At 53.3% G+C, this 13,581-nt stretch overlaps 1 protein-coding gene across 1 annotated transcript; it reads left to right on the top strand.

Moving 5' to 3' along the window:
* Window positions 1-502: 502 nt before the first annotated feature.
* Window positions 503-13,315, top strand: HO173_006274 (uncharacterized protein; the record flags this gene model as incomplete). Its single annotated transcript, XM_037308185.1, has 6 exons — window positions 503-955; window positions 1,121-7,263; window positions 7,317-8,023; window positions 8,174-10,009; window positions 10,215-10,726; window positions 10,865-13,315. The coding sequence occupies 6 exons, from the start codon at window positions 503-505 to the stop codon at window positions 13,313-13,315; spliced, it is 12,102 nt and encodes a 4,033-aa protein (XP_037164959.1).
* Between the last annotated feature and the right edge of the window lie 266 nt (window positions 13,316-13,581).

Raw genomic sequence — 13,581 nt, 5'->3', positions numbered from 1 at the left:
TGATTTCTCCCTCCCTAATCCCGTTAGCCGCCTCCACAAGCCCCACAACTCCAATTCTTTCTAGTTAATCATATGTGGTCACACCTGGGTGTACATAAAGTTCCCGAAAACGTAGGTCTAGAACCATGGTGACTCGGCAAGCTAACCTATCCCTCAAGAAAGAATTCGGTAACTAGACATGTATCCGAAAAAGGGCTCGGTGTCGGTTATTACTGTAAGCACTATTCATATAACGCCGACTCGTTTTTGGCCGCGTACAAACGCGCTACTATCCAGAAGCAGGAATAAGTGGATGGATGGCACTGCCGAATGTGTCTCAACCATACAGGCTGGAAATATATAAGCAGCCTTAAGGGTTCAGTCTTGACCGCCTCATAGTAAACAATACAACATGAACTCAATAGAGGGGAAAACCCCTTTACTTACATTTTTAGGCACAGTGTGTTTCTTCTAGAAACATAGTCCAGACCACACCTCCCCTAGATACCAGCTCTTTTCAACAATGATTCAATCCACACCAGTTCCACCTGGTGAGCCCATCGCCGTTATTGGCTCCGGATGCCGCTTTCCAGGAAATGCGTCATCTCCCTCGAAGCTTTGGGGCCTACTCTCGCAGCCGCGCGACGTTCTCTCCAAGATCCCGTCCACGCGCTTCAACCCGGAAGGCTTCTACCACCCAGATGGCGAGTATCACGGGCACAGTAACGTGCGCCACTCGTACGTGTTGTCCGAAGACCACCGGGCGTTTGATGCCGACTTCTTCAACGTTTCCGCGGCTGAAGCGAACGCCATCGACCCACAGCAGCGCCTGTTGCTCGAGTGTGTCTACGAGGCGCTGGAGGCGGGCGGGCAGAGAATGAGCGGATTGAAGGGTAGTGATACCGCTGTATTCGTGGGTTTGATGTGTGAGGAATATAGCGATATGCAGTTGAGGGACCTGAATGCGATGCCGAAGGTTAGTGGCTCAACAGCTCTTTTTACTCTTCTGTTGGTAGATCACAAAGAGAATGTGTTCATGTCTTTGAACCTACCACTCGCACGAGGCTTTCAAGATATTTCAATTCACGTTCTTGAAATAGGGGAGCGATCAAGTACCTATAGCGAACTGACATGACCGCAGTACTTCCCCACCGGCACAGCCCGCTCCATTGTCTCGAACCGGATCTCATACTTCTTCGACTGGCGTGGCCCTAGCATGACGATCGACACGGCATGCTCCTCCAGCCTAGTCGCCGTCCATCAAGCTGTTCAGGCCATCCGCTCCGGCACGTCTCGCGTCGCCATCGCAGCCGGCACGAACCTTCTTCTCGGGCCGGAAGCGTACATCGCCGAGAGCACCTTTCATATGCTTTCACCGCAGGGGCGGAGTCAGATGTGGGACGCGCGAGCTGACGGATACGCTCGCGGAGACGGCGTTGGAGCGGTATTACTAAAGCGGTTGAGCGATGCCATTGCGGATAGGGATGACATCGAATGCGTCATCCGCGAAACCGGGGTAAACCAGGATGGACGCACCCGCGGGATCACGGTGCCGAGTGCTGATGCGCAGGTGGCGCTGGTGGAGGACACGTACAAACGAGCAGGACTGGATCTGAGTACGCCGCAAGGAAGGCCACAGTTCTTCGAGGCGCATGGCACGGGGACGCTGGCGGGGGATCCCATAGAGGCCGAGGCAATTCATCGTGCTATTGGAAGTCGTATAGACAGCGTAAATCCGATAGAGAGTGGTATTCGCCAGGAGAAGCTGTTCGTCGGCTCTATCAAATCCATCATCGGCCACACAGAAGGTACTGCAGGCATCGCAGGGCTGATGAAAGTGTCATTGGCATTGCAGCACGGAGTCATCCCACCAAATCTGTTGTTCGAAACTCTGAACCCAGCAATCCAGCCGTTCATCCAACATCTCAAGGTGCCAACTAAAGCCGTGAAGTGGCCCCAGCTTGTGCCTGGAGAGCCGCGGCGGGCCAGCTTGAATAGCTTCGGTTTCGGAGGGACGAACGCACACGCCATTGTGGAGAGCTATGAGCCCGCTCTTCATCTCAACCACATCGCCGACGCCAACGAGAGACCAGAGCATCAGCCATGCCTCCTCCCCTTCACTTTCTCCGCGCTCACGAAATCGTCCTTGATGAGAACGTTGAAAGACGTCATCAAATTTTTGGATGAAACCCCATCGGTCAACCTTACCGACCTCGCATTTACCCTTAGCACTCGCCGCTCCATATTCCCGTATCGCGCCGCCTATCCCGGACTCAGCGCCCAAGACTTGCGACAGCGGATTGAAGCCTCGATCGCACAGCCCGATGGGGCGTCCACGGCTATAACTCGAGCATCCAGCAATCCGGCGCAAATACTCGGAATCTTCACAGGACAAGGCGCCCAATGGGCAGGCATGGGAAAGGAGCTGATCCAGGATTCACCTTTCGTTCAAGCCCGTCTGGCGTACCTCGAGGCCGTATTAGCGACGCTCCCTCAAGCGGACCGACCCTCCTGGTCCCTGAAAGCCGAAATCCTAGCTGATGGTTCTAGGTCGAGGCTAGATACCGCCGCCCTATCCCAGCCCATCTGCACCGTGGTGCAAATCATTCTAGTGGACCTCCTGTGTGCAGCCGGCATCAAGTTCGCTGCTGTCATCGGCCACAGCTCTGGCGAGATTGCTGCCGCATACGCTTGTGGTGTCCTTTCCGCCCGGGACGCGGTTCTGGTAGCGTACTACCGGGGTTTGCATTCAAGCCTCGCCATTGGCCCCGCCGGACAGGCGGGGGCTATGATGGTGGTAGGTACGAGTGCTAAGGATGCCGAGGAGCTGTGCGCGCTGCCGGAGTTCGAGGGGCGCATCTGCGTCGCAGCCTGCAACTCGCCCACGAGTGTCACTCTCTCAGGAGATGATGACGCTGTTGAGGAGGCCAAGACGGTATTCGACGCCGAGGACAAATTTGTACGAGCACTGCGAGTCGACAAAGCTTATCACTCACACCATATGCTGCCTTGCGCTGGGGCTTACGTTGATTCGCTTCGGAAGGCATCAATAAAGGTTGGGAAGCCACTTGATGACTGTAGATGGTTCTCTTCCGTACAACAGGGCAAGCTCATGGATTGCAAAAATGAGAACGAGGAGTTGGACGCACTCTACTGGTGCCGCAACATGACTCAGACAGTCTTATTCTCGGCGGCAGTGGAAGCCGCGATCACGCACCTCGGTAACAAGCTTACTATGGCTCTCGAGGTCGGTCCACATGGGGCACTGCGTGGACCCGTGGAGGACACCATGAAGGCGGCCGTGAAGCCCATTCCTTCTTATGGATCCTGCCTGGTCCGGAACCAGAATGGTGCCGAGACCTTGGCTGCAGCACTTGGACTGATTTGGAGGAACTCCCCCGAGGGCGTGGTTGACTTCGAACAATTTCAGAAAATCGTCCACCCGCAGCAGCAGTCCCACTCAGTGCTCCTCAAGAACCTACCAACTTACCAGTGGGACCACGAGCGCAACTTCTGGCACGAGTCGCGCCGGTCCAGGGCGTTACGCACCCGCCCGCATCCAGGCCATCCCCTGCTAGGTACGCTGAGCCCTGACTCGACGGAATTGGACATTGTCTGGCAAAACATCCTGCATCTCTCCAAGCTGCCATGGTTGACAGGGCATCAGCTTCAGGGACAGATAGTCTTTCCCGCCGCGGGATACGTGGCCCTTGCCCTCGAGGCGGGCGTGCATCTTGCCAATCAGCGATCTGTACAGCTCATCGAGCTTGAAAACCTGTCGATCGTCAAGGCTATTGCGTTCGAGGATGAGAACAGTGGCGTGGAAACGATGTTTCATCTGCACATCGAGCAGGACGCGGGAGAGCAGAATGAGGGGACTGTTGTTGCTAGCTTTCGTTTTCACTCTACGGCCAGAGATGCTGATACTGCGACCTTGATTGCAAGCGGGTGCATCAAGTTGTTCCTTGGAGACGCTTACGCGCCGTCGTCTCCCTTGGCTTCTCGAGAGACGGCCCTTCCGAATATGGTGGATGTCGATGAAGACGAGTTCTACTCGGAATTGAGTAAGCTTGGCTACCAGTATTCAGGTTCCTTCCAGGCACTTCGGTCCATGAAGAGAAAATTTGGGCATGGCAGCGGTCTAGTGTGTAAGCAGTCTACGGCCAATGTGCATCTGTCAGAACAGAAGTTGCTCGTTCATCCAGGATTCCTCGATGCAGCGTTCCAAGCCATCTTCTTAGCATATTCTTGGCCAGGTGATGGCTGTTTGTGGTCACTGCATGTGCCCACCTCCATCAATCACCTTCGCATTGATCCAGTGGCATTTCGTTCCAACCTGGATCCTCAATTAGCCTTCAACTCGACGGTAACATCTGACGGTAGAGTCAGCGGACACGTCAGTATCTGCGGTGATGTCGATATTTACAGCGCGGACGGGAGTCAGAGCATGATCCAAGTTGAAGGCATCAACATCGTCCCCTTTGCAGCGTCCTCCGCAGCGCAGGATGTGCAAATGTTCTTCGACAACGTCTTCGGCGTGGCTTCGCCAGACGGTGAGCTCGCGGTAGGTGGAAGTAGAGCCTCAGCAGCCGATATTGAACTGGGCTGGGTGCTTGAGCGCATCTCGTACTTCTATCTCCGGCGGCTCACGCTTGAAATTACGCCGGAGGAAGGGAAGAAGACAGAGTGGCACCACCAGAAGCTGCTTGCCTACGCGAGCCACATCATGGACCAGGTGAACAGCGGCAAGCAACAGTACGCCAAGAAAGAATGGACTAGCGACACCCCTGAAGACTTGAATCAGCTCATGGAAGCATATGCCGACAAGATTGAGGTCCGGCTCATGCGCAGTGTGGGCGAGAACCTGGCCGCAGCCGTCAGGGGTGAGACGGTCATCCTGGAACATATGCTGAAGGACGGCATGTTGAACCAGTACTATGTCGAATCGCTGGGCCTACGACCGTACACCGTATTCTTGACGGAAATCATCGCGCAGATCACGCACCGCTATCCGCATATGAGGATCCTCGAGATCGGCGCCGGAACAGGTGGCGCGACGAAGAGCATTATGCGCAAAATCAGCGAGGCATTCGACCATTACACGTTCACCGACATCTCACCGGGGTTTTTCGAGACAGCGCAAGGCGCCTTTTCCGAATATGCAGGGCGGATGGTATTCCAGGTCCTCGATGCTGAGAAGGAGATTGTCAGCCAGGGATACCAGGAGCATTCCTATGATCTGGTTGTTGCGTCGCTTGTCCTGCATGCCACCAAGGACTTGCAATTCACACTGGAAAATGTACGGAAACTTTTAAAACCAGGTGGTTACCTGGTCATGCTCGAAGTTACTGCCAATGACACCATGCGCATGTCCTTCACGATGGGCGGTCTGTCTGGCTGGTGGCTTGGCGCTGACTCTGGTCGTCCATGGTCCCCATGTGTGTCCTCTGCCCAGTGGGATGCGCTGTTATTACAGTCTGGCTTCTCCGGAATAGAGACAATTACCCCTGAAATGGAGACCCTGCCGCATCCGTTCGGTGTCATCGTGTCTCGAGCCGTGGACGAACGCGTCAGCTTGCTGATCGAGCCTACTTCTGAGGTATCTCCCCTTTCACAGATCGGGGACCTCCTAATCGTGATGGGCACCACGCTCGGGACCCATCGACTCGCGCAATCCGTGACTCGCATGCTGAAGAACCACTGCTCTTCTATTGCAACAGTACAGACACCAGAAGAACTCAGTAGCATGAAGAGCTTCTCATCCAAACTTACGGTACTCTGCTTAATTGAGCTGGAGCTGCCAATTTTCCAAGACATGTCGGCTGAGTCATTTGAAGCACTGAAGACGCTTTTTCTCCACGGTCAGAATGTGCTCTGGGTGACACGGGGTTGCAGACAGAGTGAGCCGTACGCGAACATGTCTGTGGGCTTTGGTCGAGCCATCATGATGGAGCTATCGCACATTCGATTGCAGTTCGTCGACTTTGATGTCAACACAAAACCCAGCGCCCAGGTGCTCGTTGATGAGCTGTTGCGCCTTCATATTTGGAATGAAATGGAGAACGGAGCGCAAGACATGTTGTGGAGTAGGGATTCGGAAGTTGCGATTGATGGAAATGGGAAAATGTTGGTCCCAAGAATCAAACCTAATCGTCGCTGGAACGACTGCTACAATTCATCGCGCCGCGAGATTTCAGCTCCAATCAATCCTTCAGAGGAAATAGTCATGATACAACAACATGAGACGTCATCGTACAGTCTCTCCAAACATGACTCGTCCACTGCCGATATCACCAGCGATGAAGAAGTCGTCAGATTGCAAGTCCTCTACACTGCAGCTTCAGCTCTCCCAATCTCTTCAGGAACAGCATTATATCCCTGCATTGGCCTCGACTTGAAAGCGAAAATACCGGTCGTGGCACTGGCGGGTCACATCGCATCCATTATTGAAGTCCAGAAACAGTGCGTCTGTCCGTACCATGGTCCAACGGACACATCATCTGCCGATTTCTTGAACGCCATCTCAGCTCATATCTTTTCCTCTTTCATTTGCACTGAGGCCGCACTCAAGACCACGCTGCTCTTGATTGAGCCGGACCTCGGCCTGATGAGAAATTTCAAGCAACAAGCCACACAGAAGATGCTCGACGTCACGTGCATTACAAGTGCTGCAGTCGATGTTGAATCTGACTTCGTCTCGATCAACCCCCTAGCTAGCAGCCGAGTCATCAAGCAGTACTTGCCTCCGAATATCTCGGAGGTCATTGACTTTTCTAACAACAAGTCTGGGAGTCATAGCCTGATCGAGCGCATCAAGAAGTGTTATCCAAAGTCACTGAAAGTCGTTAATGCCAGTGCCTTTCAAACTTGTGATTCTTACACTGGATCGGTTAGTAACGGAGCTACCATAAGGCTTAAAGACGCAGTCGAGTCAGTTTCCGTTGTACTGGACGCTGAAACGAAATTGCCGTCACGTGCTGTCATTGTGTCTGCAGCAGAATTTATTAAGACTCCGCACGCTTGGTCTACCGTCGTAGACTGGACCGCCACAGATACAGTGCCGGTGCCCCTGAAGCCATCAAATTTGCTCCCCCTTCTTCGTAGCGATAGAACCTATCTCTTAGCTGGCTTAGCGGGTACAGGTGGACTAGGACTGTCCTTAGCTGAGTGGATGGTTGGCCAAGGGGCCAGACACATTGTATTGACCAGCAGGAATCCCCAAGTCGACCCGGGTTGGATCTCTGCCTACAAAGCTCAAGGCGTCAGCATCCAAGTCATCGCTAAGTATGTTACTCCAATCATGTGGAAATGTCTTCAGTGCTGACTCTCCATCGCAGTGATATCACGGACCGCGTCTCTCTCCAGACCTTGGTCACCAACATTCGACTCTCTTGGCCACCTATCGCCGGCGTCGCCAACGGCGCCATGGTCCTCCGAGACGCTGCGCTCGAACAGATGACCTATGATCAAATGATGCGGGTCTTGAAACCCAAAGTGGACGGGTCTCGCTTCCTGGATGAATTGTTCTACGATGATCCACTTGAGTTCTTCATTCTCTTTTCATCCCTCTCCTGCGTCTTTGGCAACAGTGGACAGTCCAACTATGCCGCAGCGAACATGTATATGATCAGTCTCGCGGCGCAGCGCCGACAGCGCGGCGTTGCAGCCAGCGTCATCGACATCGGCGCAATCATGGGCATCGGGTACATGGCGCGTGAAGTCAGTGACCATGTTCTCGCTCAGCTCGTTAGTGCTGGATACCGCAAGATGTCAGAGCACGACTTCCGGATCGCGTTCGCGAATGCTATTCTGGCTGGGCGCGTCGGATCCGGACAGTCTGAGGAGCTGATCACAGGTTTGCACGTCGCTGCGCCCGAGGAGGACCTCAAGCCCGCCTGGTGTAAGAACTCGAGGTTTGGGCATGTGATCAAAAGCGCAGCGAGCAAAGCTGCCCACGCGATGGATAAGTCTGCAGCGGCTGTTTCGGCTCGAGAGTTGCTGAAGCAGGCGGAGACGCAGGATCTGGTTGAGCAAATCGTTCGAGGTAAGTTTGTCCCGTGTGCATAAAAGATGACAAACAACGTCGTCTGAATATGATGGTCCTCGAAGGGTTGCTCCAACATACCTTCCCCAAGCAATCCCACGAAGAGGGTTTGCTCGTCACTTAGCGGCCTTTGCTGACCATGCCTACTAGATGCCGTTCTCGAAAAACTCAAACTCATTTTGCAGCTTCGCTCTGAGACAGCCAACGACCCTAGCTTTTTACTCGAGCAAGCTGCGGATAACTTGGGCATTGACTCTCTTGTTGCAGTCGAGATCCGATCTTGGTTCCTGCGAGAAATCGAGGTCGATATTCCTGTTCTGAAAATCCTTGGAGGAGCCACGATCGAAGAGATTGTAGGATACGCTGTCAGGAGGCTGCCATCAGAATTAGCTCGAGGAGTGGGTGAACAGAGTCAACCCGCAGCTACCTCAAATGCCGCAACTACTTCGATTGGCGACTCGTCTCAAGAAAGCTCATCGTCAGCTTCGACCCCGCCGGGCTCCATTTTTGCAAATCCCACTTCTGACGATGCCACCGACACAAGTTCATCAGGTCTATCTAGTCAAATAGGACTATCGAAGCCCCCAACACCGTCCCCATCTCAGGTTACAACGTCTTCACTGCCGACTGTGAAGCTCCAGGCCATAGAGAAGATAGTCCCAATGTCTTTTGGCCAGTCCCGCTTCTGGTTCATGAGCCAACTTGTAGCGGATCCAACCGCGTTCAACGTCGTGTGCTCCATGCTTGTCACCGGAGAGGTCAAAGTTCAAGACCTGGCGTCGGCCGTCCGCGACGTAGGAATCAGGCATGAAGCCCTGCGAACATGCTTTTTCAACAACGACAACCACCAATCGATGCAAGGAGTTCTTGTGGAGTCTCCTCTACACCTAGAGACTTTCACTGTGTCTTCTCACGAAGGCATTCAGGAGCAGTTCCAGGAATTGAAAGGGCATGTCTATGACCTTAGCAAGGGGAACACCATGAGAATTATCCTGCTTTCTCAGTCACGGACACGACACCATCTCCTTTTCGGCTACCATCATATCAACATGGATGGCGCTAGTCTGGTCGTGCTTGTCTCCGACCTACAACGGCTATACGTTGGAGAAAAACTGTCGCCCCCGCATCTGCAATACCCAGAATTTTCTGAGCAGCAGTTGAGCCGATTGCGCAACGGTCAATGGGACAATGAAATCTCTTTTTGGCGCAAGGAGTTTCATGACCTCCCCGACACCCTTCCTATCCTCAACGTCTCCCCTGATTCCTCTCGACTCCGCAAAGTCCTGACGACGTATCGGCACCTCAAGTCCGAGACAAGATTTAGCACACAAATAGTCAGCCAGATCCGATCCCTCTGCCGAAAGCTCAAGGTGACCCCTTTCCACTTCTACTGCGCCATCTTCCAGGTCGTACTCGCCCGCCTTGCCTGCACAGAAGACATCTGCATCGGCGTCGCAGACGCGAACCGCACTGACCGGGGCGCCATAGAAAGCATCGGCATGTTCCTGAATCTGTTCCCTGTACGACTACACACCTCACTCGACCAGCCTTTCACTTCTATCATCAGACAGACCAAGAAGAAAATCCTGTCAGGGCTCGCCAACTCGGCTGTACCTTTCGATGTGATCCTCAACGAGGTTGGAGTCAAGCGTAGCCCGACGCACAGCCCGCTGTTCCAGGCGTTTATTGACTACCGCAATGTTAACGAGAAGCAGCCATTTGGAAACGCTGAGCTTGAGGGCCAGGAGTACGCTATCGGCGAGACGCCGTATGATGTTATGGTAGATATCATTGACAATCCATCTGGAAACGCTTCGGTGGCTATCATGGTCCAGGAAGGTCTGTATAAGAAAGAGAACGCAGATTTGGTATTGCAGTGCTACCTTAATCTGGTTCAAGCTTTTGCCGATAATTGCGAATTGCCGGGAGGAGAGCCGCAGATGTTCAATACCGTGGATGTTGAACGTGCCCTCAAGATGGGTCAGGGTGAGTACCCTTCGCACACTTCTTTGAAGCAACCGCTCCCGGGCATCTCCTTTAAGTAGAGAGTTCTGCAGCGCTTTACGGGTATATTGGCTCAAAACATCCCATAGACATTCTCTTGTGAATGGATCTTTGAGTTCTCTCTTTCGAAAGCGCCACCAAGCTGTCATTTGTTTGGTGAGGATTCTCTGACAGATGTTATATCTAGGTGTGCACCTGGATCTCGATGACACAACCATGCTTGACGAAATCGACAGCGTCGCTTCACGCCAACCTGATTCTGTTGCTCTGAAAGACGGAAACGGCTACCTCCTTTCATACAGAGATATGAACTTGAGATCTTATGCTATCGCGAAGGCCATTGCCGAGCTGAACATTGCGGCCCACTCGAGGGTCGCCATCCTGCAAGAACCAACCGCTGATTGGATATGCTCTATGCTGGGCATCTGGCGGGCTGGTGGTACATATGTGCCTCTTGAACTCAGCCAAGGGACCCAACGTCTTGCAACGATCGTCCAAGACGCACAGCTGACAGCCATTCTAGTTCATGATGAAACACGTCCGCTTGTCACAAAAGTCGGATGGAACAAGCCAGACGCTGTGATCAACCTCTCCAGTATTTGGAAGTCCGCCCACGTCATGATCCCTTCTCTCCGGAAACCAATCGCTAAAGACGAAGCCATGGTATTGTACACAAGCGGGTCGACCGGTGTTCCTAAGGTATGTATACATCCGCATCTAGAAGTTTCGCTTCCAAAGGAGCAGTCAAAGCGAAAGTTGTGTATTTCCGAAAGATGTCTTTCAATCCTTTTTTTTTGTTTCACAAGAATGAGAATACTGATTCAGGGACGCGAGCAGGGCATCTCTCTCCCACACCGCATGATTACAAATTCAATAAAGGGCTTCCTTGACAGATGGCCACTGCAACCACAAATAATGCTCCAGCAAATTGCCCTGAGCTTTGATGTGTCCTGGTGGCAAGCCCTCGTCGCCCTCGCCACTAAAGGCACAGTATTCGTTGCCGGGCGAGCAGCTCGCAAGGACCCAATTGCACTGACAAAGCTCATCGCATCGGAAAAGATCACCATGACGCTCGCCGTGCCTTCTGAGGCAGCGTCTTGGCTTCAGTATGGTGATCTCACTCAGCTGCGGAATTCATCCTGGGTGTGGCACATCTCAGCCGGCGAGGACTTCGGTTTTAGCCTGGCCAAGCACCTCCAGATGCTGGGCAAGCCTGTTCTTCGCACTCTAAACGCCTACGGTCCGGCGGAAACCATCATACCGCACATTTACGAGGTCCCCTATCAGAACCTTGACTCCACTGACATGCCTGTGCCTATCGGCAAGGTGATGCCTAATTACACGGTCTATGTCGTCGACGAGCAAGATCATCCCGTTCCAGCCGGCATTCCAGGTCAATTAGTCATCGGTGGGGCTGGTGTCGCGAATGGATACATCAACAATCCATCGTCAACTGCGGAGCGATTCCCTATCGACACGCTGGCGGGACCCGGGGCCGTTGGCATGGGGTGGACGCGCGCGCATCGCAGCGGCGACCGCGGATACCTACGCATCTCTGACGGCCTCTTCATTGTCCAAGCACGTATCGCAGGAGACACACAGGTCAAGCTGCGTGGTCAGCGAATCGAATTGCGGGAGATTGAAGCGAACATCGTTGGTGCTTCGCGAGGCGAAATCGCGGACGCTATCGTACACATGCGTAGATCGGAGAACGGAGATGCAAGCTCAGCCTTCCTCGTAGCGCATGTTATCTTGACGCCTGAAGCGGTATCTCGCTACCGAACTAGGAGTGCCAGAGATGATTTTCTGAGAGGCCTTGTGGCAGAACTTTTACTGCCGACTTATATGCGTCCATCCGCCATTATAGCACTGCCATCCCTACCACTGAATCATCACGGCAAGGTCGATCGGAGGGAGATTGCAAAAATGCCGCTAGAAACAGCTGGGGCGATTCCAATTGGTCAGAGCAATGGGTCCTCAAGGGCCGAGGAAACGGAGAGTCAAAGGGAGATGAAGGAGATCTGGCTTTCGGTTCTGGGCGAGGCGACGCAGGTGCACACTGTCTACGCTGCATCTGATTTTTTTCTCGTGGGTGGCAACTCCCTGTTGCTCATCAGCGTGCAGACAGAGATCAGGAAGCGGTTCGGCTTGACAGTGCCCCTGGTGAAGCTCTTCCAATCTAGCATGCTTACGCAGATGGCGGCGTTGCTGAGCACCAGAGAGGATGACACGTTGAAAGCTACCGACGTCGACTGGCCAGAGGAGACGAAATTTGATCACGATCTCAAACTAGTACAAGTCCCTCGGTCTCTACTTTGGCCGCGAGATGGTGCCATCGTCGTCCTAACGGGAGCCACTGGGTTCCTAGGCCGAGAACTCCTCCGCAGATTAACGGCGATGGAGAAGATCAAAGCCATTCACTGTATAGCCGTTCGGGACCCGAAGAAGCTAACTAGTATCACTTCCTCTAAGGTCACTATCCACACTGGGGATCTCACGCATCCACACCTCGGACTATCCGAGGAAAGTATAAGGCAGATATTCGTGAATGCGGACGCCATCATCCACAACGGCGCAGACGTGTCGTTCCTGAAGAGTTATGCCAGCCTCCGAACCGCCAATCTGCAGTCGACCAAGGAGCTGGTCAGACTCGCGCTCCAGTATGAGAACGTCAAGCACTTCCACTACGTCTCCACTGCGGGCGTTGCAGCGCTCGCTGTGCGGGAGCTGTACGAAGAACCCCTAGGCGCCTACCCACCGAACGGATCTATGGATGGTTATGTCATTTCCAAATGGGCCTGTGAAAGCTACCTTGAGAATGTCAGCTCCACGACAGGGTTATGTATTACCGTCCACCGCCCAACTGCGATAGTCGGTCTCGACGCCCCCAGGCTGGACGTCATGCACAATGTGCTGCATTTCGCGGAACAGCTACACTCTGTTCCAGAAATGGCAGCATTGGAGGGCTGGTTCCAGTTCGTTGGAGTTGAAGTCGTGGCCCAGGCGATGGCGGATGATGCGGTTGCCGGGCCCAGGAAGGGTATTGGAAGAGTTGAGTATAGGAATCACTGCGGCAACGATGACGGGACGGTAGGTATTCACCAACTGGGTGAATATCTGGAAACGAAGCACGGTGTCAAGTTTGTGACTCAGAGTGATGCAGAATGGATTAGACGGGCGAACGAGGCCGGCTTAGCGCTAGAGGTCACAGAGTATCTGAAAAGTGTAAGTGTTGGTCAACGAAGTGGTGATAAATGGGTATTTCCGAGAATTTGGCCGAGGGAGTGATGAGCACACGTGGCTTCTCTGTGTCGGATGTCTGACGTCTTGGAGACGATTGTGTTCTCACCAAGTAAGCTACAACTTGATCCCCAGAGCTATCTAGCATTAGCAGCGAGGTTCTATTGCATGAAATTCTATGGTCCGCCAGATAGCGCGAACCTTGGGGATCGTTCTTAGGAAGATGTAAAAGATCCCTAGCTTTTCCATTTAAAAGCAGTGACTTTGACGAAAGATTGAGAAACTAAAGGTAAGAACAAAGGTGCTGAAGACGG

The sequence above is a fragment of the Letharia columbiana genome, assembly GCF_014066305.1.
Source record: "Letharia columbiana isolate WasteWater2 chromosome Unknown Sc0000018_s1, whole genome shotgun sequence".
Lineage (NCBI taxonomy): Eukaryota > Fungi > Ascomycota > Lecanoromycetes > Lecanorales > Parmeliaceae > Letharia > Letharia columbiana.
The sequence above is the reverse complement of the archived record's forward strand: the minus strand, read 5'-3'. Positions and strand labels throughout refer to the sequence as shown.